This window comes from Numida meleagris, chromosome 26 (genome assembly GCF_002078875.1).
Source record: "Numida meleagris isolate 19003 breed g44 Domestic line chromosome 26, NumMel1.0, whole genome shotgun sequence".
In the NCBI taxonomy this organism is placed as follows: Eukaryota; Metazoa; Chordata; class Aves; order Galliformes; family Numididae; genus Numida; species Numida meleagris.
In genome coordinates this window covers 332,070-353,102 of record NC_034434.1, presented here as the reverse complement: position 1 = coordinate 353,102, position 21,033 = coordinate 332,070, and the positions used below count along the sequence as shown (strand labels likewise).

Sequence of the window (21,033 nt, the reverse complement as noted above, 5' to 3'; positions counted from 1 at the left end):
GATTCAGTTCTCTTTGATAAAAATAACACTTGGCTCTTAACCCCTCCTGGCCTCACCTCCAGCTTCAAGGAGCACACAGCAGGAAAGGCCTGAGGAGATGCAGTGGGCAGAGGAAGAGAGGAAGGAGTACAGGCATGCCTCAAGCATTGCTTGGCACAGCCTCACCGCAGCAGCGCACACAGGGCTGCACCATTCAGACCAGGGCACCTTTGCAAGCTCTCCAGCTTCAGCATTTGCCAGGAGAGGGCATCCTCCAGCCCAGCTTGATTGGGCTTAATGAGGCAGAGGAGTGCAGCAGTCAGCTATTCTCCAGAGCCTGCTCAGCACCACCAGGAGCAGGGAAAGATGAGGACATGTCCAGCCTGTTGCTTCCAAATCCTGATTTCCACCCAACCTGCCACCTTAGGGTGACATTTGAGGCCACACTGCAATTTCTGAGTCCCCTCAGTCCCTGCTGGTTACAGAGTTAGCACAGGAACTAAGAGACCAGAACCCCCAGGGATGGCTGAATGTGTAAAGACAGGCTTTAAACTGAGAGAACAGGAGAAGGGGAGGAAGCAGCAGCCCTGCGAGGGAGCAATGGACAAGGTTACTGCACAAAAGGCACATAGCATTGTGACAGGGAGGGAATCACAAAATCAACAATGGGAAGCTTAAGCAGGTTCACTTCCAGCACTTGTGTGAGTGCAAGGATGAAGTGCTCCCAAACCTTTTCTAGAAGCTCAGCACGCTAGGGAGCCCAAGGTGCCTCCACACTACTGCACACAGCATGGGGGAATAAACACAGCGAGCTAGAGATGTACATGCTGTTGCAGGGCTATGATCTTGTTGGGATCATGGAGGTGTGGGGAGACAGCTCCCACAGCTGGAGCACGGCAACAGAGGGACACAGGCTCCCTCAGAATGACAGGATGGGAAGATGAGGTTGGATTGCTTCTCCTCTATGTGAGGGAGCAGCTGAAGTGCACAAACCGCTGTCTGGGGATGGAGAAGGAGCAAAGCAGGAGTTCACAGGTTAAGGTTGAGGAGAGGCTGGACAGAGCTGCTGTTGTGATGGGCGCCAGCTCCAGGCCACCTGAGCAGGAAGGACAAGCAGACGAGGCCCTCTAGAGGCAGGTGGCAGCAGCCTCACATTCTCAGGCCCCGGTCCTTCGTGCGACTCTGCTGGAGGGACAGCATAGCAGAACCTAAACAATCCAGGAGGTTTTTAGGGCACATTGACAAGAGTTGTTGAAGTTGGATGTTACTGACCTGGTAGACTTTAGTCAAATCTTTGACACTGTGCCATACAGGATGCACGCAAACAAGCTGTTGTTGTGTGGCCTGGATGAGTGATATGAGGTGGATTGAAGACAGGCTGAATAGCAGAGCCCAGAGGATAGCAAGCTCAGTGCCAAGTTTAGTTGGAGGCTAGCATCTAGCAGCATACCCCAGGAATCAGTGCTCAGTCCAATATTGCTCAGCATCTTCATTAGTGATCTGGGTGGTGGGGCACAGAGTACCCTCAGCAGGTCTGCAGATCTGAGTCCAACAAGGGACCCAGGATCTGAAGCACTGCTGAGGAAAAGCTGAGAGATTTGTGACTGTTGAGCCTAGAAAAGAGAGGGCACAGGGGATCTTCTCAATTTGTATACATAGCTGAAAGGGAGAATGCCATGAGGACAGAGCCAGGGTACAGTGCTGCCCCACACTCAGAGGGAAGATGCTTCCCCTAAGGACGGGCTTCAGTGATGTTGCCACAGCCATCCCCACTCAGTCCCTTCCCCAGGGCACTGCGCCAGCCTCCTTCCTGGAGGCCAGCGTAGCACCAGGTGATGAGACTAGTACCAGCCCTCCATGGGTTGAAACAGCTTGAGCAGCTCCTCCCCACCCTGCCCAGTGATCTGGGGAGAAAAGGAGCAGCACAGGGAGCAAGAGATCCTCAGTGCTTTATTGGCTTCACAAAACATGCAGCAAGAAGAGCCAGGCTGCAGCCCCAGCCCAGGCAGCCATACAGACAGGAGCACTAGTTCCATGCTGGGGATGAAAGACACAACTGTCCCCACACCAGCGCAGGGGCACCCACCACAGTCTGGCCAGGTCGTGGTACGAACTGCAGGCCTAGAGAAGGCTTTGTCCTGGTGACTTTTCTCCCCCTCACCAGCTCTCTGTGCCCCAGGGCAGCACAGCAGCACTGCTCTAGGCCTTGCCTGCAGCTTCTGTGCTCCCATCGTCCTCCTCCTCCATGCCCATTGGTGGCTCTGAGAAGCTAGGACCTCTCTGGGGCAGAGATGCGCAAGCTTGGTCCTCCTCTGCACTGCAGCATGAGTCTGTGGGCAGATGGACAGAGAGCAGTGAGGAGCCAGCTGCATGCAACCCTCTTCCTCTGCTGGAGAGACCTGTGTTACACTCATAGCAAGCAGGAGCTGATCCCCGAGATCTGGAGCACGTACAGATCCTAGTGCTGCAGCGCAGGACATGCCTGCTCTAAGCCTATATCAGAGCTGGCCCCTCAGGTTGAAAACATGAGACAGCTCTGGGGCACTGAAGCTAGCCCAGAGCAGAAGCACCTCACTGGGGAGGCACCCAATGTGTTCAGTAATACCAGGGCAGCCAGAGCAGAGGTGGGGGAAACTGACAGGGAGTGCAAGGCTGTGGGGGGTGGCAAAGCAGAGAGAACTGGTGTTAATGGCTTAACAGTTCAGGGCCATCACCTTCCTCATCCTGGGTCTCTGATGCTCTCCTGTCCTGGTTCTGGGACAGCAGCGTGAGCCTGTTGATGGCCAGCAGGGCTTTGCCTGTTTTCTGGAGAGAAAGGAAAGAGCAGTGAGGCTCCCTGGAATCCTCATGCTCTCCACTGTCCCCCAGGCACAGCCTGCTCCACATACCTGCCACTTCCGACGGGTCAGGAACTGCTTGATCCGTTCCTTTGGCAGCACCTTCGAGCTTCTGGGCAGGGGCTGCTGTAGCCAGGGGTGCTGGAGAGCCCCTGAGCTGGAGAGCCGGCAGCTGGGGATGGACACGGGGATTAGGGGCTGCCCTCAGGCCCTTGGTGTGGCCTCAGGCACAGCTCCACCACCACTTGGGGTCTGGGGATAGCGATCAGCACAGAAGGGCTTGCACCTTCCCCTGCTCATCCCTGGGCTTGAGCATCTGCTCCCATCACCTTCCTTACACCCCAAATCCATCTCTAACCGTGGGCACTCACACCACACCTGCATCTTACCGAGGATCCTTCCGCAGCAGTTGGCTGATGAAGTCCTTGGCCTGCTGGGAGATGTCTGAGAAGATCTCCTCCTCAAATTCCCACTGGGCAGCTGTGATGTTGCTCAGTGTCTCCATATCATTGTCCCCCTGGAAGGGGGACTCCCCACTCAGCCTGAAGAGGGGACAGAGGACATCAGGGGCAGCTCAGCCCCTTCCTGCCTAACTGCTGTCCCTGGGGGATCCACTCACAGGATATAACAGATGACACCGACGCTCCACATGTCTGTGGCAAGCCCCACAGGCTCAAAGGAGACCACTTCTGGAGCCATGAACTCAGGTGTTCCATGCAGCACCTTCACAGGGGTGTCCGGAGCTGCAGAGGAGATGGAGCCCATGGCCAGGAAGCCCCCAGGGCAGCCCAGCTGAACCCAACACGTGCCTCTGCCTGGGGAAGGTACGTGCCTCTGCACCCAGGTGGAACACATCTCCCTGGAGCATGTCATTGTCACCAGGGGATCCCCCTCACTCACCCAGCTTCCGTGCCAGGCCAAAGTCGATGATCTTGAGCCAGTGGCTGCCCGGGCTGACGCAGACGATGTTCTCAGGTTTGAGGTCAAGGTGGACAACAGCCTGGCTGTGCATGTACTGCAGCCCCTCCAGGATCTGCCGCATGTACTGGGTGCTGCTGGGCTCCGTGTGCTCAAAGTCATCATCCACAATGCGCTCAAAGAGCTCCCCACCGGCCACGCTGTGGGAGCAGGCAGGGTGCTGGGGACCCCACAGGGGTTCCCAAGGTTCCTAAACCACCCTGTACTCCATGCCACCATCCCAAGGCACAGGGACCCACCCCAGCACCATCCCCACTGCCCCATACTCACTACTCCAGGACCATCACCAGCTCCGTAGGACCCTGGAAGGCAGCGAGGCACTGCACAAGGCGTGGGTGATGCAGCAGATTCATCAGCTCCACCTCAGCCCGAGCCGCCTGCTTCTCCTTGGCTGTTCGCGTCCGGAAGAACTTCCCAGCACGGATCTTGCCGGTGGCTTTCTCCTGCAGTCGGTACACCGTCCCAAACTTGCCCCTGGGACAGAGCAAGCAGGAGAGATGGAGGAGCTGTGCCCATCACCACCACCCCACGTCCCACCCACGGGCAGACCCTACAGCTCAGAGCTGGTGGGGATGTGGGACCCCAACTTACTCTCCGAGCTTCTCCAGCTGTATGTACACATCTGAAACCTTCTCCTGGCTGTTAATGACAACATCACAGCATTCAAAATCCTCCTCACCTGCTGGCAGGAACAGAGGGGGTGATCAGAAGGGCTGTAGGGCCACAGCCAAAGCACTGAACTGAATGGGATAGGAGATGAGTGCTGACACGGGGGGTGAGCCCAATGCTGGGGACCCCGTGCTGTGGCTGTGCCCCTCCCCGGGCAGGTGAAGGACAGTGCTTACCTTCTGCCTGGGACATTGCGGTGCCACGCCTCGTCAGGGTGCTAGCAGAGTCAGGACAGATGCTGGATGCACTGTTGGGGTGAGGCAGGTGGCACCCCTCTGCCTGCTCCTTGGGATCTGCATGGGGAAGAACCAAGGCTGAACAGATGCGGAGAGCCCTACGGCACCATACAGCCCCCGCTGTGCCCCCAGTGATGTCCTGCAGGGCCCTACACCTTCACCAGGAGAGACCTTGGGAAGGTGCCGAGCTGCTATGTGCAGAGGTAGGAAGTGATTTTAAAGCAGCACCCCCTTTTTCCCATTTGAAGGAAGAATCTCTTTCTCGGACCCTCTTTCTAGGGCCCACATTGCCTTAGGCAAGAAGCTACAGCATTTTACATGCTCCAGCTTGCAGCAGCCAGGAAATCCCCAGGAAAAGCTGCTTTTCTCAGGCAGAGGAGCCGTTTCCTTAGGCAGGTCCCCCCAAGCCTGCCCACAAGAAGTGGGGAGGCCAGAGCACAGCCACCCCCAGGTGCTGCACAGTGGCACCCAAACCCAGACCCTCGCTGCTGACCTGTCACCACCTGGTCCCCTTCTGCCCCAGGCCACCAGCACAGGTCCCCAATCCTTCCAGTCCTGCTGGGTCACTGCTGAGTCACCGGCGTCACAAGTGAGCTGGGAAGGAAGGGTGATGCTGGAGTTGGCATTGGGGATCACTACAGCCATGGAGTTTGGATGGGAACATTTCAGGGCCAAGCGCCAGCCAGGCTCCAGGCACAGCTGGAGCATCGCTCTTGCAGGGAACAGACCTCCCCTTCCTTCCCAGAGCATTTCCGTACTCAGGGAAAAACAACCACCAGCATCAACACTGAGCTGCCTGGCAGCCACCCCCAAAGCAGGCCCCAGCGCTGTAATTCCAAATACCCCCCAGACACCACTCAGGGCTTTGAACCCAGATCCCAGCTGGAGGAACCCCAGCTAAAGCCACCCAGGACTCTACAGAAAGCTCACACCTCACCACAAAGCAAAGCCCTCAGCCTCACATCAGCCAACATCCCTCCCCAGCTCATTGCAGAACCTAAATCCTGCAGCAGCCCCACCTCATCCCCACCCACAAGTGGGTTCCCACAATGGCCCTAAGTACCCACACCTGCTCCCCCAGCTCCACCTGCAGCCAGTATCCCATCAGAGCCATTGCTGTCCCCAAACCCATCCATTATCCCACTGGAGCTATTGCTGTCCCCACACCCACCCCAGGCTGTGACCACCCTGGTGACCCCAGGTGAGCTGGAATGAATGGGAACAGAGCATTGCAAAACCGCTCCCTGCTTCTGAACTCTGCTGCTCTGAAGCAAAAATGGGGTTTTCCAGCCTCTCCCCCAAGGACCAGGACTTGCAGGCTGTGCAGCTGCTCTGAAAACACTGTGCCTCGGTTTCCCCTGCTTTAAAATCAGTACGACGCAGTGATTTCCCACAGAGCTGTCTCCAGATCTGGGGATGGGGCTGAGGCCCCACACAGGGTCCCACCCCGTTGTGCAGCCCCGTGTCACAGCCTCCCTGCAGCACAGGGGATGTCACCCCATTACCTGCGGTGCCCCTATGGGGTCGCGGAACTGCTCTGGTTCTCACTGGTGCTGTTGGGGCAGAAGCGACACAGGGCTCCGCCAGCCACTCCCAAAGCGCTCAAAGTCCATGGGGACAATGTTCCCAGCTGAGTGGCAGGGCCACCGCATCCACGCTTTCACACAGCCCACGGCCTGGGGATGGTGACACGATCTCACCGCTCTCCCGCTGCAATATCGACCCTGCTGGGACATAGCACGGCGCGCTGGGGACATGTAGGACGTGTAGGGGACGACGGAGGAGAGGGTGGAGCTGCTGCACTGGGTGAGGGGCGGTGGAGACCCCTGCCTGTGTACCACATTCCTTGCAGCATCCTCACTGGGGTTTGGCCCCATTCTGGAGGGTTTGGGGGTTTAGAGCGTGCTGTGCTGCACTGCCTCCTGCTCCTCAGCATGGGGCAAAAAGGGGACAGGAAGGGACAAAACTGGGCAGAGTGAGGCTGTCAGGTGCTCATCAGGCGCAGCACAGGGAATGGAGTCTGTGCAGCAGCTGAGGGCACTGACAATCGGAACCCACAGCTGCCGGGTGTCAGTGTTGTCCTTGTGCTCATCCCAGCAAAATAAAAACAAAACGCTCGGGAAAAAAAAAAAGCCAAAGCTCTTCGGTGAAACTGATCACACCCCCCACCCCCACGCACATTAATTCCCTGGGGCTAGAGGTGCCCCACACCACCAGTTTGGTATCGGCTCCGAGAAAACCCGAAGCTTTTAAGAGCTGAGGGCAGGAGGAACCCCAAAGAGCTGCAGAAATGCCCACTGTGGGGTTCGGATGCCCAGGGAAGTTTGGTGGGGTCCTGAGGCCAGGTGTGCAATCCCAGCTCTTCCTCTCAGGTCTCTTGTCCCCCTGACACATCCCCATGGCCCCCACCCCATTTCAGGTGCCCCCTTTGTGCCGGATGCTAGGTGGATTTAAAGAGAAACTGCCTGTTTATTTGTAGGTCCTACAAAAACACCTTCTCTGCAGCGCTCAGTCTGCTCACAGTGCCCATCAGTGCGGTGCCCTGCTCAGGGTGTCCATCACTCTTGGTCCCACAGGAGCCACCATCTGTCATTGCGGGCCCACAGCCACGCTGCCGCACAGTGGGGCCACCCATCTTGGGGCAGTGCCTGGAACTGGGAGGTAGTGCCACATGGAGAAGACACGGGACATTTAGGGAACACTAGGGGCAGGGAGGACATAGGGTCATGTGGGAACCACAGGAGTAGAGGGGACGTGGATGGCATGTAGGGGGACATAGGGGACATGGAAGACATGAAGGACATGGGGGATATGTGGGGGGACACAGGAGACATGGAGGACACAGGGAATATGGAAAGGATGTGAGCAATGTGGGGGTCATAGAGCACGTGGGGGGACATGAGAGACCTGGGGACACCAGGGATGGGGACACATTGAAGCCACAGGGGCCTGGGAGGACCCAGGGACACGTGGGTGACCTTGGTACATGCAGGGGGACATGGAGTGCACATGGGACATGAGGTGACATGGGGGATGTTGGGGGCACTCTGAGGACCTGGGGGTGAAGAGGGGGCATGGGTGGCATGGGAGACACCCAGGGACGTGGGGACACAACAGGAACATGTTGGCTGGGACACCAAGCAGGATCTGGGAACTGGGAACAAATGTAAACTGGGAGCTTAGGACTGGGTACTGGGAGCTAGGAACTGTGAGCTCACAACTGGGAACTCTGAGGTGGGGGCTAGGAACTGGGATCTGAGAAGTGGGAACTGGGAGCTTAGGATTGGTTCTGGGTACTGTGAAGTGGGAACTGGAAACTGAGAGCAGGGAACTGGGAGCAAGGGATTGGGAAGAGCTGGTAACTGGGAAGTGGTAACTGGGATATAAGAACTCAGGTCTGGGAGCTCAGAACAGAGAACACTGAGCTGGGAAGCAGAGAATGTGATTACAGAGTTGAGAACTGGGAATTTGGTGCTGGGAGATGTGAACTGGGAGCTGGGAACTGGGAAGTGGTGAAGGGGAACTGGGAATGGGGAGCAGAGAGCTTTGAAAGAGGAGATGGAAACTACTGGGAATTGGGAACTGTTAGCTAGCAAGTGTGATTTGGGAGCTGGAAACTGGGAGCTAGGAGCTCTTAACTTGGAGCTGGGAGCTGAGAATTGGGAGTGGGCAACAGGGAACTGGGGAGTGGAAACAGGGAATGGGGAACTGGGAGCAGCAGCTAGGACATGGGAACCGGGAAATGGAAATTGTGATCTGGAAGCTTGGAACTGGGAACTATGATCTAGAAGCTCAGAAATGGGAATTGTTAATTGGGAACTAGGAACTAGAGATGGGAGCTGGAAACTGAAAACTGGCAACGGGGATCTAGGAACCACAATGGTGAGGGAAAAAAGATATGGCAATGGGAACCTCATAGAGCTTCGCTGCCGCTCCAATTGCTCAATGTGAACTGTGAGGAACTGCAGCCACCATGAGGCCTTCCCTCTCCTCTGCTCGGGGCCCAACACACTGCAGGGCCTCAGTGTTCCTCACAGCCGTGCCCTCAGTCCCTTTCCCGTCTTTGTAACCCTAATTTTTGGTGTGTTTCGGTACGTGGGTGAATCTCCCGAACGGAGCTGGAAACGGAAACAGCGCAGGGCTCCCACCGGGCGGTAGGCCCGGAGCAGGCCGCAGGCCCCATTCCCGTCGCCATAGCAACGCACAGCGCGCAGGCGCAGAGTCCCACAGGGGGCCGCACAGCACCATGGGGCAGCAAGTCCGCAGCAGTACATCCCCCACCCCGCCCACGGTTCAGGACTACAGCTCCCATAAACCCTCGCGGCGGAAGCGCACCCCTCCCCTTCCTCTACACCTCTCCCTCCCATTGGCTCCGCCGCGATGTCCGGCAGAAGTACGGCGGCGCCTGATTGGTTGGAAGGCGAGCGGGACGAGGCGGCGGCTATGGCGGACGAGCGGGCGGTGTGAGGGCTCGTCCGCCATTTTGTGTGTGTGGGGGCTTGTGCCAGGCTTCGCTGCCCGCCGCCGCGCGGCTGCTGAGCGGCCGGAGACTTCGAGGGTTCTCCGAGCCGAGCCGGGAGCGCGGGGAGCGGCTCCCACCGGTGTTGAGTCCTGAGGAGAGCGGTGGAGGCCCGCGCGGTGCGGCCGTTCCCCTCAGGAGTGCGGGGCTGTGGGGCGGGGAGGGCCCCAAGAAGGCCGCAGCTCGGGGGGGGCCGTGGCTGAGGGAAACGCGGCGGAGGGGCCTGGTCCTGGGCCTCACTTGGGTTACGGGAGGGGGGGTGAAGACATTGTGGTAGGAAAATTATAAGTTGGAGCTGTGCTGGGAGAGCAGCAGCGTCTGAGTGACCCCGGTGGGTGCAGCATGGGGGGAAACAGTGCATTTTTATAGTGAAAGTGATGCTTTGGTTTAGAAACATAGAAAGCCACACAGTGACACAACGCCCCTTTAATGCACTGCCTTTGAAAAATGATCCCCAAATGTAACTCCCTGAGAACATAATCCTCAGTACCACTCATCTCGGGGTATGGGTCCCTGAAGTGCTCCAGGACCCACAGGGCCCCCCCACAGTCAACATGGACCCACATGTCACCCCCCAGACCCCAACACGATGGCCCCACCCAGCACTGGGGCAGCCCGGAGCCCCCTGGGCCCATCAGCACAGCAGAGCCCTGACCTGGGGCTGCAGGCCTCGCTCTGTGCAGTGGAAATGAGGACGGAGGAGATAACAGTGCTTGGACTTGGTTCAGGTGCAAAACAGCATGATTTGGGGGTTCTGAGTGTGTGTCCTGCTGTCAAATGTGGGATCTCCCAGTCACAAATCAGATTGTTTTCTAGTTATGCAGCTGGAATTTCTTGTTTGTTTGTTTTTTTTGAGAAAATGCTCTGTTGAAATGGGTTTGCTGACAAATGTCCATGTTGCTCGATTAGTTCCTGTGCTTTGGAGCTTTGCATTTCATAGACTGCTGCATTTCCAGGCTGGGAGGTTTATTGCCGTGTACCTCAGTGCTGCGTTCAGCTCTGGGCCCCTCGCTGCAAGAAAGACGTCGAGGCCCTGGAGCGTGTCCAGAGAAGGGCACGGAGCTGTGAGGGGGCGAGCACAGTGGGGAGCGGCTGCGGGAACGGGAATGGGTCAGTGTGGAGAAGTGGACGCTGAAAGGAGACATTATTGCTCGCTACAGTGCCCTGAAAGGAGCTGGTGGGGAGGGGGGTCGACCTCTGCTCCAGGTAACAGCAATAGGACAAGAGTGATGGCCTTATGTTGCACCAGGGGAGGTGCAGGTTGGACATGAGGAATATTTCTTCTCAGAGTGGTGGGGCACTGGCACAGGCTGCCCAGGGGGGTGGTGGGCTCACCGTCCCTGAGGGTGATGTGGCACTGAGGGACGCGGTCAGTGGGCACGGTGGGGTGGGCTGAGGTCGGAGCGGGGGCTCTCAGCGGTCTTTTCCAACCCTGAAGATTCTGTGGTGCCATGTGTGTCTGAGAGTGCACACAACAGCTGAAGGTCTGATGTTAGTTCAGCCCACGTGCCCTGCACTTATCTGGGTTGTTAGAGGTTGGTTTTTTTTTTTGTTTTGATTTGGTTTTTTTGCTGCTTTTTCTCCAAAAGGGTGCGAGCGGGAATGGAGAGAAGCCACGGAGGGACTGATCCTGGCGCTGCGCTGCAGATGGATGGGAGGCTGCTGCGGAACGGCCTCATCAGTGAGCGCTGTGCGAGCTGCTCCTCGTGCGGGGCTAGCTGTGCCAGAGGTCCTCCTTTAAAAAGGAATCCTGCTTGTGTTGTGGTATCGTTGGGATAGCCAGAGCAGCCGTGTGAGTCCAGTGCTGTGTCTTAAAGGTAGAGAATAGATGGCACTGGAGCGCGTTAAGCCTTAGGGATGGCACCGTGTCTGCGGGCAGCTCCCAGGCAGCCTGCAGCAACGGCGAGGTCGGGCCCTGGCGAGGAGGGCAGGGAGCGGCCTCTGGGAGCGGGCGCGGGGCCGGCCCTCAGCCGCAGGGGCTGCTCCGCGCCGTCCCCTCAGCAGCGCTGCGGGCAGGAGCCGGGTTTCGCTTTGCGCGGACGTTGGCTGTTGCAGCGTTGGCATGCTGTTACGATGGACGGCTTCCCTTTTTCGCAGCAGTGTTTTCAGGGAACCGGCCTGCTGCTGCGGTGCTTCCTGCCTGAGGAGCAGCTGGAAGCCAGGGGGGGTATCCCAGTGCCTGCCTCTTCCACCCGGGGTGCTGCTGCAGGCACCAAAAGCCTGAGCCTGCCACTAAGTGTGAGTGCAGGAGGTGGGGTCGGACCGTGCGAGGAGACACGCCGCTCCAGAACACCTGAGGTGGGGATTAGGAGCAATTAGTGCGTGTTAGGAGTCCTTCATTAAGCAGAACGTGGCACAGAGTCGGTAGAATCAAAGCGGAGTTGGTGGGTGTGGAGGGAGCAGTGGTGCTCCGGGTGGGGGGTGCCTGTGTCTGTAAGTGCCCGTTGTTGAAGCGTTCGCAGGTAACTGAACAAGGGGTTGTTGTGTGAATTCAATGTAACCAGTCCGGGGTCAGCGGGTGCGGGTCGGCCCGCATGGGCGCTGAGCTCCTCACGGATGTCACTTAGTAACACCCGTGCTGCTACATTGCTCTGGCAATTTCCTGGTGCGGGTTTCTCCCCCACCCGGGGGCTGAGGGCTGCGAGTGCTGCCCGCGCTCACCGCGCTGCCCCGGGGTCACCGCTGCCGGAGCCGGGGTGTCCGGACACAGCTGTCCCGGGAGGAGGCGAATCCGCGCCGTGCGGCGCCGCGGGGCTCCAGGTGGAGCAGGAGGCCTCGGTCGGCTGCTGGTTCTCCCCCTGAGCAGTGGCTCCTAACGAGCGAGATCCCAATTAACTCACTCCACTCCTAATGAGCGAGATCCCAATTAACTCGCCCCGCTCCAACACGAGGACCGGCGGCAGAGCCCCCGCAGCCACCCCAGCGCTGTCATGGCAGAGGGAAGGGAAAAGGAGACTGCGAGGCACCCGGGCGAGCTCCCCTTCCCCTCTTCTCTCCTCTCCTCCTTCCCCCAGCTGGTGGCAGCGTTTGCCCCGAGCGGATTTTTTGGCCAAGCCCGTGCTAAAATCCGCCTGGAGCCCCGCATCGGCCCCACGCCATCTTCCCCTTCCCCGGAGCTTACGTTTGTTATGGAATAAACCTGCCCCCGGAGCGCGGCAGGTAGCGCGCAGGCTGCCTCCTCGCTGCGAGATGCGTTCCGTAGCGCCCATCCTGCCCTCGCTTACACAACAGCGCACGCTCGGCCCCCGCGCTGCTTCACCCTTCGCCGTCCCCATCCCCCCGGGCTCCCCCGCCTTCTCCCCAGGTACAGCGGGGAGACCCGCCCGGCGGCGCTGACACCACGGCTTCTCTCTTCTCCGCTGGAAGAGAACTTTTGAAGCCTCACTTTATGGCTCCGGGAGCATTTCTGGGGAGCTCTGCTGCGATCCCAGCTCCGAGTTCTTACGGAACAGGGAAGAAACGGGAAAATTTCCGAGCCTTCAGGCGGGCAGGTCGCTTCAGCTTGTAACGCGTTCGGGAGGTGCGAGCGGCGCCCACCGCACAAACGGCGCGGGGCAGCGCGGGAGCCACCGAGCAGAGCGGCCGCAACGCGCCGAGAACGATTCCACCCGCGTTCCCTCGTGGGAGAACGACACTTCGACCGCTTCCCAGAAATCACACCGAAGCTGTTACAGTTACAAGTAATTAAATTTATTAGACCTCTATAATTTTTTTTTATAGTCAGTTTTGGCCAATTTACACTTTTTTTCTTTTTTTTTTTTTGTTTTTGTTTTTGGTTTAAACACACACACACACGAGGAGGAGGAGGAGGGGGGGAAAAAAAAAAAAAAGCATCATCATGAGTTCACTTTGACAGCGACCCCTCCCCACCCGCCTCCAAAGGGGGAGGGCTGAGCGCCGCGTCCCGCAGCTCCGCGCTCGGAGGGGTCGCTCACTCCGGAGCCGCCTCCGCCGCGCGCAGGTCCCTCTCCCGCAGCAGCTGCAGGTTCTCCGCCCGCAGCCGGTCCACCTCCAGCTCCAGCAGCCGCGCCGCCTCCGCCGCCTCGCCGTGCTTCTTGCTCTCCATCCTCAGGCGGTTGTTCTCGTCCTCCATGCGGGAGAGGCACTTCTCCAGCTCCAGGTACTCCTTCACCAGCTCCTGCTTGCTCATGTTCTGGAGGCTCTCCACGTGGTACCGCTCGTACGTCTCCGAGAAGTCCCTCTGCAGGAACTCGCTGCCGTCCCCCCCCATCCCATCGCTGCCGCCGTCCTCCTCGGCCGCCTCCTCCAGGAAGTCCTCCTCGCTCGTATCGTCCGATTTGGCGGCGGAGCGCCGCGGGTACAGCCCGGTTTTCAGGTCGGGCTCCTCCTGGTCGTGGTCCTCCATCAGGAACTGCGTGGTGTTGTAGGGGGCCACGGGCTGCCCCTTGGCGAACATCTCTGCGCGGAGCCGCGAGGCGCGCAGACTCTGCCGCTCGTCGAACTGCTGCTTCTCCTCCCAGCTCAACTTCGAGTAGGGCTTCCAGCGCCGCTTGTTCTTCGACGGCCGACGGCGGTGCTTCTTCTTCGCGGGCCACTCCTGGGCGCGCCCCACGGCCGCGCGGTACCGCGGCCTCAGCCCGGGCTGCGCCGCGCCGCCCTCCGACGGCCGCGCCTCGTGGTCCCCTGCGCCCTCCGCCGCCGCCTCCGCCGCCTCCTCGGGGGGCGGCAGCCGCCCGCTCTCCCCGTCCGTCTGCGCTTCGCCCCGCTCGGGCTCAGGGTCCGCCGGCGCCGCCTCCGGGGCGCGCTCGGCGTCGGCCATGGCTGCGCGCTCCGCTCCCGCGCGGACGGACGCTACATCGGTCCCGTCCCCCCGGGCCGCGGGGTCACGGCCGCAGAGGGGTTAACGCCGCCGGGCCCGCCCCCCCGCGCGCATGGCACGCGCCGCCGACCGCCGCCGCCGCCGCCTCCCGACTGCCGCTCCCCTCCCGCTCCGCCGCCTTATATAGCTGCGCGCGCCCCGCGCAGGCGCGCTGCGTGCCCCGCCCTACAGCCAATCACCGCGCGCGAGGGGAGGGGCGTACCGCTTAGACACGCCCCCTCGCCGTTCGGGTAGCCGAGCGCCGAGTGGCGAGGCGGGACGTCGCTCGCGCTGCTCGGCCAATAGCGGAGAGGGGGCGGGACGGGTCCGTACCACGCGCGGAGGGGGGAGCCGCAGGCGCGCGGCTCAGCGACCTTCAGCGCCGCAATGAGGGCAGCGCTCCGCCCCCCCCCGCCCCGCCCTGGTACGGCCCGAACGAGTCCGCGCCGCGCGGAGGGGCACGGAGCGGTGCTTCGACCGTCACCGCCCCGGGACCGTTCCACGGAGCCCGCACGGGGAGCGGGGAGAGCGGGGGACAGAAGCAGGGGGCAAAGGGAGAAAGAAGGGAGTGGTGTGGGGGGGTGCTCGGGCGGAGGAATCACGGAACGGGCGCTGTGCGATGCGCCCAGGCCGCGCGGAGGGAGATGTAAACAAACGCGAGCGGAGCGAGTCCCATCTTAAAGGCGCCGCGTCCCTTTTTTGAGGGAGAGTGGGGGAGGGTGGGAGCGGGAGCTCCAGGAGCGTGGAATGGGGACCCCGGGGGCGGAGAACCGCCGGGGGGGGGGGGTGTGGGCCATTGACTGCCACCCCTCAAGAGCCGGCACCGGGTGTGAGGGGGGGGTCCCGCTGCACCCGATGGCGTCGCGCTACGACGGTGTCACGTGCAGGGGAACCGAACCGAACCGAAGCGGGGGGGCCGGGGCTGGCGCTGGGCCCGGCTCTGCACGGGTGGTGCGGCTGCAGCGCCCCGGCCTCGTTCGGCGCCCGCGGGGGCTGCGCGGCCGGGTGACAAAGGGACGGTGCCGTGGCGGGGCGTCCCCGCAGGTGCCCCCCCCCGGGCAGCACACACACAGCCAGAACCGCACTGAAAAGGCAACTTTAATCCGGGGGGGCAGGGCCGAGCCCCCGCCCGGCAGCGCCCCGACCCCGCTGCCATCTCTGCCCCCGCGGGTCGCCCTGCGGCCCCAGCCCGGCTGCGCTCCTCGGCAGCACGGAGCGGCCGGGGCCCCGCGGCTGTGCCGCCCTCAGCTGGCAGCGGGGCGGCCCTCGCGGTGCGGGAGCAGCAGAACAGGGAACGGTGGCGGCTCCGTGGGGCGCTGGGAGGCCGCGATGGGGACGTGTCACCTCTTCCTCCCCCGCAAGCGGCGCAGCAGCCACTGGGTGACGAAGGGCCAGGCCACGAGGAAGAGGAGGGTGTGCGGGGACGCGGGTAGGGGCCACGGGGACGCTGCCTGGACAGGGGGCAGAGAGGTGTGGGGGGGGCGGGGCGGCACCGAACGCCCCCAGCGCTGCCGTCCCTTTTGTGGCCATCGTCCTGCTGGGGTCTCATGCCGCCACCGCATCGGCACCGCCGTTGTTGGGGACGGTGCACGGGGACACATTCCTCACACCTGTCCCTGCTGCCCGCCCCCAGGCCCATCTCCTGCTCTCCTGCTGAGGGACCCCTCTCCAGTCTCGTCACCGCCCCCGGCAGCACAGTGCAGGGCTCAGGGAGCCTCCGGGACGGCGAGGACGGGTCAGCAGGGACCTGCGCAGCGCTGCCTCCCAGCCCACTCACCTGCACAGCAAGCGGCTCTCCGGGATCGGTCTCAGATGTGTCCTGCAAGACGGGAGGGGTTCTGGGGCACAGCCAGGGCTGGGCACCCCATCCGGCCACCGCGTCCCCGTCCTGCGATGCAACCAGGACCTGGGGCAGATTCGAGGGCGGCCTCGGCCCTGCCAGGACACGGCACAACCCACGGTCTATCCCCACTCCGCACCTGGCCCACCTCGAGCTGCCCACCCACGTACCTGCACAGAGGTGAGCAGCTCCAGCTCGCTCAGCCGCTCCAGCACGCGCTGCATGTCGTCCTGCAGGGCCCGCACGGTGCCAGCCACGTGGGCGTCCAGCTCCGGCAGCAGCCACTGGTCCACGGCCGTGGGCTCAGGGGGGGTCCCCGCATCCTGCTCTGCCCTGGCAACCTGAGGATCTGTGGGGCACAAAGGGAGGTGACACTCAGACACGAGGCAGAGGGGTGCATGTGACACAGGGACGGTGCCACCGCTGGGAGCAGCTGGGCTCCCTGTCCCAGCACTGTGGGATGGAGGATCTCCACTTGTCGGCCCCAAACCTGCCCTGGTGCCTCTCGACAACTGTGGCTGCCAGTGGACGGGCAGGTGCAGGCCGCAGCACCGGCTGCTCCTCAGCCCCCACCTCTGCCTTTATCGGCCTCGTTACAAGTTAACTCCCAAGGTCAAGCAGCCCTGGAGGTTTGCAAAAACATCAGTGGGGAGCTGAGCGTGTGGTGGGCTGTGCTGCTGCCCTCCATGGGAGCTCGGCCCTGTTGGTGAGCCCCGACATCTGGCAGGGTGGGGGCAGCCACCGGGGCTGCTCCTCGCTCCATCCCCGCTGGGGACCGCTGTGATGGCTGCAGCGGTTGTGTCCCCTGTGTCAGCACCTCCAGGGACACCAAGGCCGGCCCCACGGAGCGCTCCCAGCCCCACCTGGCACACCCGTATCCAAGGGCACCGAGCAGACGCTGCTGGCGGGGCCGCGTGGTACCGGAGCTGAAGGATGCAGAGCATTCAGCACAGCCCTCAGACACACTGAGGGACAATAATGGGGATCTGTCCTGGAGGGGAAGCACGGAGCTGTTTGGGAACCAAGGGTCAAAGAGAACAGATGCGGGCACTCGTGGTTACTGACCATCTGCGGTCACAGTGCTCAGCCCCGCAGGGGCACCCCACACATCCCAGGCAGGGAGGGAGCAGCGGGAGCCGAGCGCTGCACCCACCTCCGTCAGAGCCCAGGGCTGCGAGGTTGGCACCGCCGCTCCCCTCCCGTCTTCTGCCTTCACCCCGCTCTGCCCGCCCAGCCACGCGCCCGGCCGGGACGCTCTTGGGGGACAGCCCCCGCTCGGCCAGCAGCTGCCCAGCCTGCGCGAGGGTAGAGAAGAACGACCCTGAGACCCCCAGGCCCCACTGCCACCCTGCGAGGCTGGGGCCGAGCCGCCGGGGCTCCTGCCGTGCGTCCTCCCACCCGCCCTGCTGCAGCTCGCAGGAAAGCAGAGAAGAGCCGGCAGCAGAGCGCAGCAGTGCATGCGTGGAGCGGGGCTGCCGGGACCCCAGCACTTCCCAGCCCGCCTCCAGGCTGTCCTGCCCAGGGGGACGTTACCTGCTCAGGCTCCATCTGCTCCATGGTATCGCAGAACACTTCCCCCTCGGAGTCACTGGTGCCCTGGCTGCCCTGGCACGTGTCAGCAGCAGGAGCCAGCCCTGCTCCTGCAAGGGAAGCACAGGCAGCGCCGGCGTGACGGGAGGCGGCAGCGGAGCCGCTGTGCTTGTGGGGCGAAAGCTCAGCACGGCCAGCAGGTCTGCGGGCAGCCAGAAAGCCAAGGTCTGTGAGCACAAAGCGAGGCCTGAATTCCTCAGCGGGAGGCTCAGAGGAAGGAGAAGCACCAGTTCCCACTGCACAGCATCACTCACACCATGGGAAGGGCACGGAGGCACAGGGGGCAAAGGGGCAGGTTCATCGTGGCCGTGAACCCAGGGGCTACGTTCCCCTGCCCGCTGCATTGCAGGGCCTCGCTCACAAGCCGGCACCTGCACACAGAGCTCTCCGGGAACAGGGCTGCATCCAGCAGGAACCCCCAGCGCAGCACGCGGCACCCGGGGAACCGCGGCCCTCAGGGAACGGCACCGCACACCCCACGCATCCCACAGAGCCCGGGCTGACGGAGCCATTGCTGTGCCCTCTGCTCACACCGCTGGCCCACTCCCTTGAGCACAGGCCGGGCGCGGGCGCAGCGCTCGCTCGGTGACCACACATGCTCCTGGTGGGAGGGCTGTCACCCTGTTTGCTCCCCCCGCAGCACCCAGCCAACGTCGGGGGCTTCTCCGCTCTGGGCGAGCCGTGCATGCGGCCGAGGGGGCACCGAGACTGCTCCCCCAGCACAACCCCAGCAGTGCTACACCTGCCAGGGGCTGCACAAGAAACCCAGGACCAGCAGCTCCTGGCCCCGTGGGCTGGGCGAACCCGGCTGGGGCTGAGGGAGAACCTCCCCCTGCGGAACACACACCTCCCAGGCCGCTTTCCCCATCCGTGCCTGGCTCTATCCCTCAGCTGCAGTTCAGCAGAATCAGGCCTCTGTATACGGCCACGAGCAACACAGTCACCAAACCCGCTCAGGGTTACGCTGGGGGTCAGCAGCTGCCCCACGAGAAGCCCCAGCCCTGCATGACACGCAGGCAGGGTTGGACCAGACGTGCCTGAAGCCAACAGCTCTGCGTTGGGACGGAGGCTCGGCCCGGCCCCGTCGCCACTGCCTCCTCCGTGGGGTCTCTGCCGGGTGCTGGCCACACCGGGGAGACCAACCTGGCGCCTGCTGCCCGTCCTGCTGCTCCCCGGGCAGCGCGTCCTCCAGGCGCTCCGGGGCCGGGCCGCCCGCTCGCTCCTCCTGGCTGTGCTCAGCCGGCTGCTCCTGCTCGTCTGCAGGGAGAGAAAAGGAGCAGAGTTAAAGCGCTGCGGATCTCTTTGCGCTGCTGCCTGCTCTCTGCGTGCACGGGGCTGGATGAGGTGATGTCGCTGCACCCCACGTCCTCCCCGGGGTGTCAGAGCCCACGGGGTTAAGCGCAGCCACGCGGCGTTTCCAGCAGCCAGGACTTTGCTCCCCGCTCCTGGCCAGGCAGCTATGTGGCAATGCTGCCCTGCACCTCGCCGGGGCTGCCCCTGGGTGCCTGGGCACCACCAGCACCCACCCACCACGGCCTCCAAAATCACCTCACCTGGATTATCATTAACAAAAGCTGCAATGGCAAAAAAAAAAAAAAAAAAAAAAAAAAAAAAAAAAAAAAAAGGCTCAAGGTGAATCTAAGAACCTTTAGCACAAATAACTCCACAGCTTAATAAGTTTGTTGTTTTAAACCACGTCTCGGGCACCTGGTGTTTATCTGCCCCGCAGGCAGTCTGAGGTTTAGATTTCAATGAGATTGTCATCTCTAAGTGACACTGGTGCAGGAGGACACCCACAGCTGGGTAAGGACGGGGAGTTCAGACCCAGCTTCTATGTCCCAGAGAAAAATAGAGTCCATTCGCCTGTTAGTCAGCAAAAAGAACAAAAGCACCTGCGAGGGAGCAGCCGTCGTGAGGCCAAGCCATGCAGGAACACACCCTACCAATGTGTCTTGGGCATCTTTGTGGATGCAGGGAGTGACAGAGGGGACAGAGAGTCTGTTTGTCAGAGCTCTTCTGACATTAGCATAGCACTGACAGTTTATACCTGCTGCCAGCACACCCCAAAGCTCGCCTGCTGCCGAGCCAATCGAGGCAGCACCCACCAGCCACATGGACGGGTTTTTTTGCAGCGCAAGGCCGGCCCAGCACCTCCCTACTCCAGTAATCCCCTTTCTCAGCCCCTGTTTCTCCACGCACAGGCATGTGTTTACATCAGGTGACCCAGATGGGACACAGCCGCCCTGCCTGGCGCCGCGCCCGCACCGGGGCTGACCGGGAGGAGCACAGCCCCGCTGCCACGGCCATGTAGGGCTGCGGACGGGCTCGGGGCGCTCGGAAGCCAAAGCTCAGCTTTTCTCCTCCAAGTTTATGGGAGGGAAAGCTCGGGTTGAAGAAACACCTGCGCGACAGCGAGCACCCGCTCAGCAGCAGGAGGGCAGGTGGGACGCGGTGCCGGGGAGCAGCACGGGGAGCAGCGGAGCCCGGCGGTGACCGGGGGCAGCCGTGGGTGCGGCGCCGAGGTGAGGGGCGAGCAGCAGGCAGCGCGGCCCCACTCACCCCCTGTCCCTCGGAAGAAAGCCTCCGGGGGCCGGGGCATGTCGCGGATCACCTCGTAGAGCGGCTCGAAGTAGCGGAACATCTCCTGCGTCGTCTCGTCCAGCGGCACCGTGTCGATGATCTGCGGACGGCGGACAGAGCTGCGGCGGAGCCCGGCGGGCGGCACCGGCCCCGAGCCCCGAGCCCCGAGCCCCGCTACCTTCTGGGCCACCTTCTTCATCTCGGCCACGTACGCGGCCATGGCCTCTTCCTTGCTCATCCTGCCCAGGCTGTGCCACGCGTCCCTGCGGAGAGACGGCGCTGAGCCGGGCCCGAGCCGACCCCGCAGTGCCCGAACCGGGGGAGGTTCCTCACCACTTGTACCGCCCGATGGGGTCCCAGAAGCCGGGCCGGGGACCCTGGCAGCGGCCCGCCGTCGCCTGCTTGTAGTAGCTGTAGAAGCGCAGCATCTCCTCGTAGGAAGGCCGGTACGAACCTAGCGCACCACAACGCCATCAGCACGGCCCGGGGAGGCCCCGGCCCCGCTCCCGGCCCGCACTCACCGCTCCGGGGCAGCCCCTGGATGACGCGCACGGCCGCCTGGAACTGATCCCCGCAGCCCGGCTCCGCCATGGCCCCGCTCCGCCGGCCCCGCTGCTCGGCTCTCCGTGAGGGGACGGCGCGCGGCCAATCAGCACGAGGCTTCCATCGGCGCCGCCGCGCTGCGCCCAATCAGCGCGGCTCTTGCGAAACGGGCCGCGCTGTCCCGCCTCCTCCGAGCCAATAGCGGCGCAGCGCGGGAGCCCCCTGCTGGAGGCGGGGCGCGCTGCAGCCAATGGGAGCGTGGGGAACGCGTTCTGTGGCGCCCCCTGCCGGCTGCGAGGGGGAACAGCGCGGGGCGGGGCGGGAGGGGACACTGCGGGGACAGCGCGGGGAGTGGGGACAGAGTATGGGGACAGGACATGGGGACAAGGAGTGGGGACAGAGTATGGGGACAGGACATGGGGACAAGGAGTGGGGACAGAGTA

The 21,033-nt window shown here is 62.4% G+C and overlaps 3 protein-coding genes across 17 annotated transcripts; all 3 read right to left on the bottom strand.

Moving 5' to 3' along the window:
• Positions 1,782-8,951, bottom strand: LOC110388525 (myosin light chain kinase, smooth muscle-like). 5 transcript variants are annotated; one of them, XM_021377908.1, is made up of 12 exons: positions 8,612-8,951; positions 6,205-6,423; positions 5,193-5,293; positions 4,640-4,756; positions 4,386-4,476; positions 4,065-4,268; positions 3,717-3,934; positions 3,436-3,559; positions 3,206-3,358; positions 2,868-2,988; positions 2,694-2,784; positions 1,783-2,309 (listed from the first exon to the last, which is right to left on the bottom strand). In XM_021377908.1, the coding sequence occupies exons 4-12, from the start codon at positions 4,653-4,655 to the stop codon at positions 2,179-2,181; spliced, it is 1,149 nt and encodes a 382-aa protein (XP_021233583.1). In that variant the 5' UTR covers positions 4,656-4,756; positions 5,193-5,293; positions 6,205-6,423; positions 8,612-8,951; the 3' UTR covers positions 1,783-2,178. The 5 variants fall into 5 exon arrangements, with proteins under 5 accessions (XP_021233584.1, XP_021233583.1, XP_021233581.1 ...); XM_021377906.1 differs by lacking the exons at positions 6,205-6,423; positions 8,612-8,951 and adding an exon at positions 5,632-6,155; XM_021377907.1 differs by lacking the exons at positions 6,205-6,423; positions 8,612-8,951 and adding an exon at positions 5,637-6,155.
• Positions 12,982-14,128, bottom strand: HEXIM1 (hexamethylene bisacetamide inducible 1). The gene has a single exon (XM_021377911.1). It carries the CDS (start codon positions 13,996-13,998, stop codon positions 13,150-13,152), a length of 849 nt encoding a protein of 282 aa, XP_021233586.1. The 5' UTR covers positions 13,999-14,128; the 3' UTR covers positions 12,982-13,149.
• ACBD4 (acyl-CoA binding domain containing 4) lies at positions 14,144-20,762 on the bottom strand. Of its 11 annotated transcripts, none has more exons than XM_021377895.1 (11): positions 20,569-20,762; positions 20,381-20,501; positions 20,226-20,310; positions 20,079-20,147; positions 18,505-18,724; positions 17,411-17,517; positions 17,031-17,172; positions 16,741-16,887; positions 16,048-16,226; positions 15,815-15,972; positions 14,144-15,488 (listed from the first exon to the last, which is right to left on the bottom strand). In XM_021377895.1, the coding sequence occupies exons 1-11, from the start codon at positions 20,636-20,638 to the stop codon at positions 14,915-14,917; spliced, it is 1,872 nt and encodes a 623-aa protein (XP_021233570.1). In that variant the 5' UTR covers positions 20,639-20,762; the 3' UTR covers positions 14,144-14,914. The 11 variants fall into 11 exon arrangements, 10 of the variants coding, with proteins under 10 accessions (XP_021233570.1, XP_021233577.1, XP_021233569.1 ...); XM_021377894.1 differs by having other exon boundaries at positions 14,823-15,488; positions 17,411-17,634; positions 18,611-18,724; positions 20,027-20,147; positions 20,569-20,751; XM_021377896.1 differs by having other exon boundaries at positions 14,831-15,488; positions 18,611-18,724; positions 20,027-20,147; positions 20,569-20,743.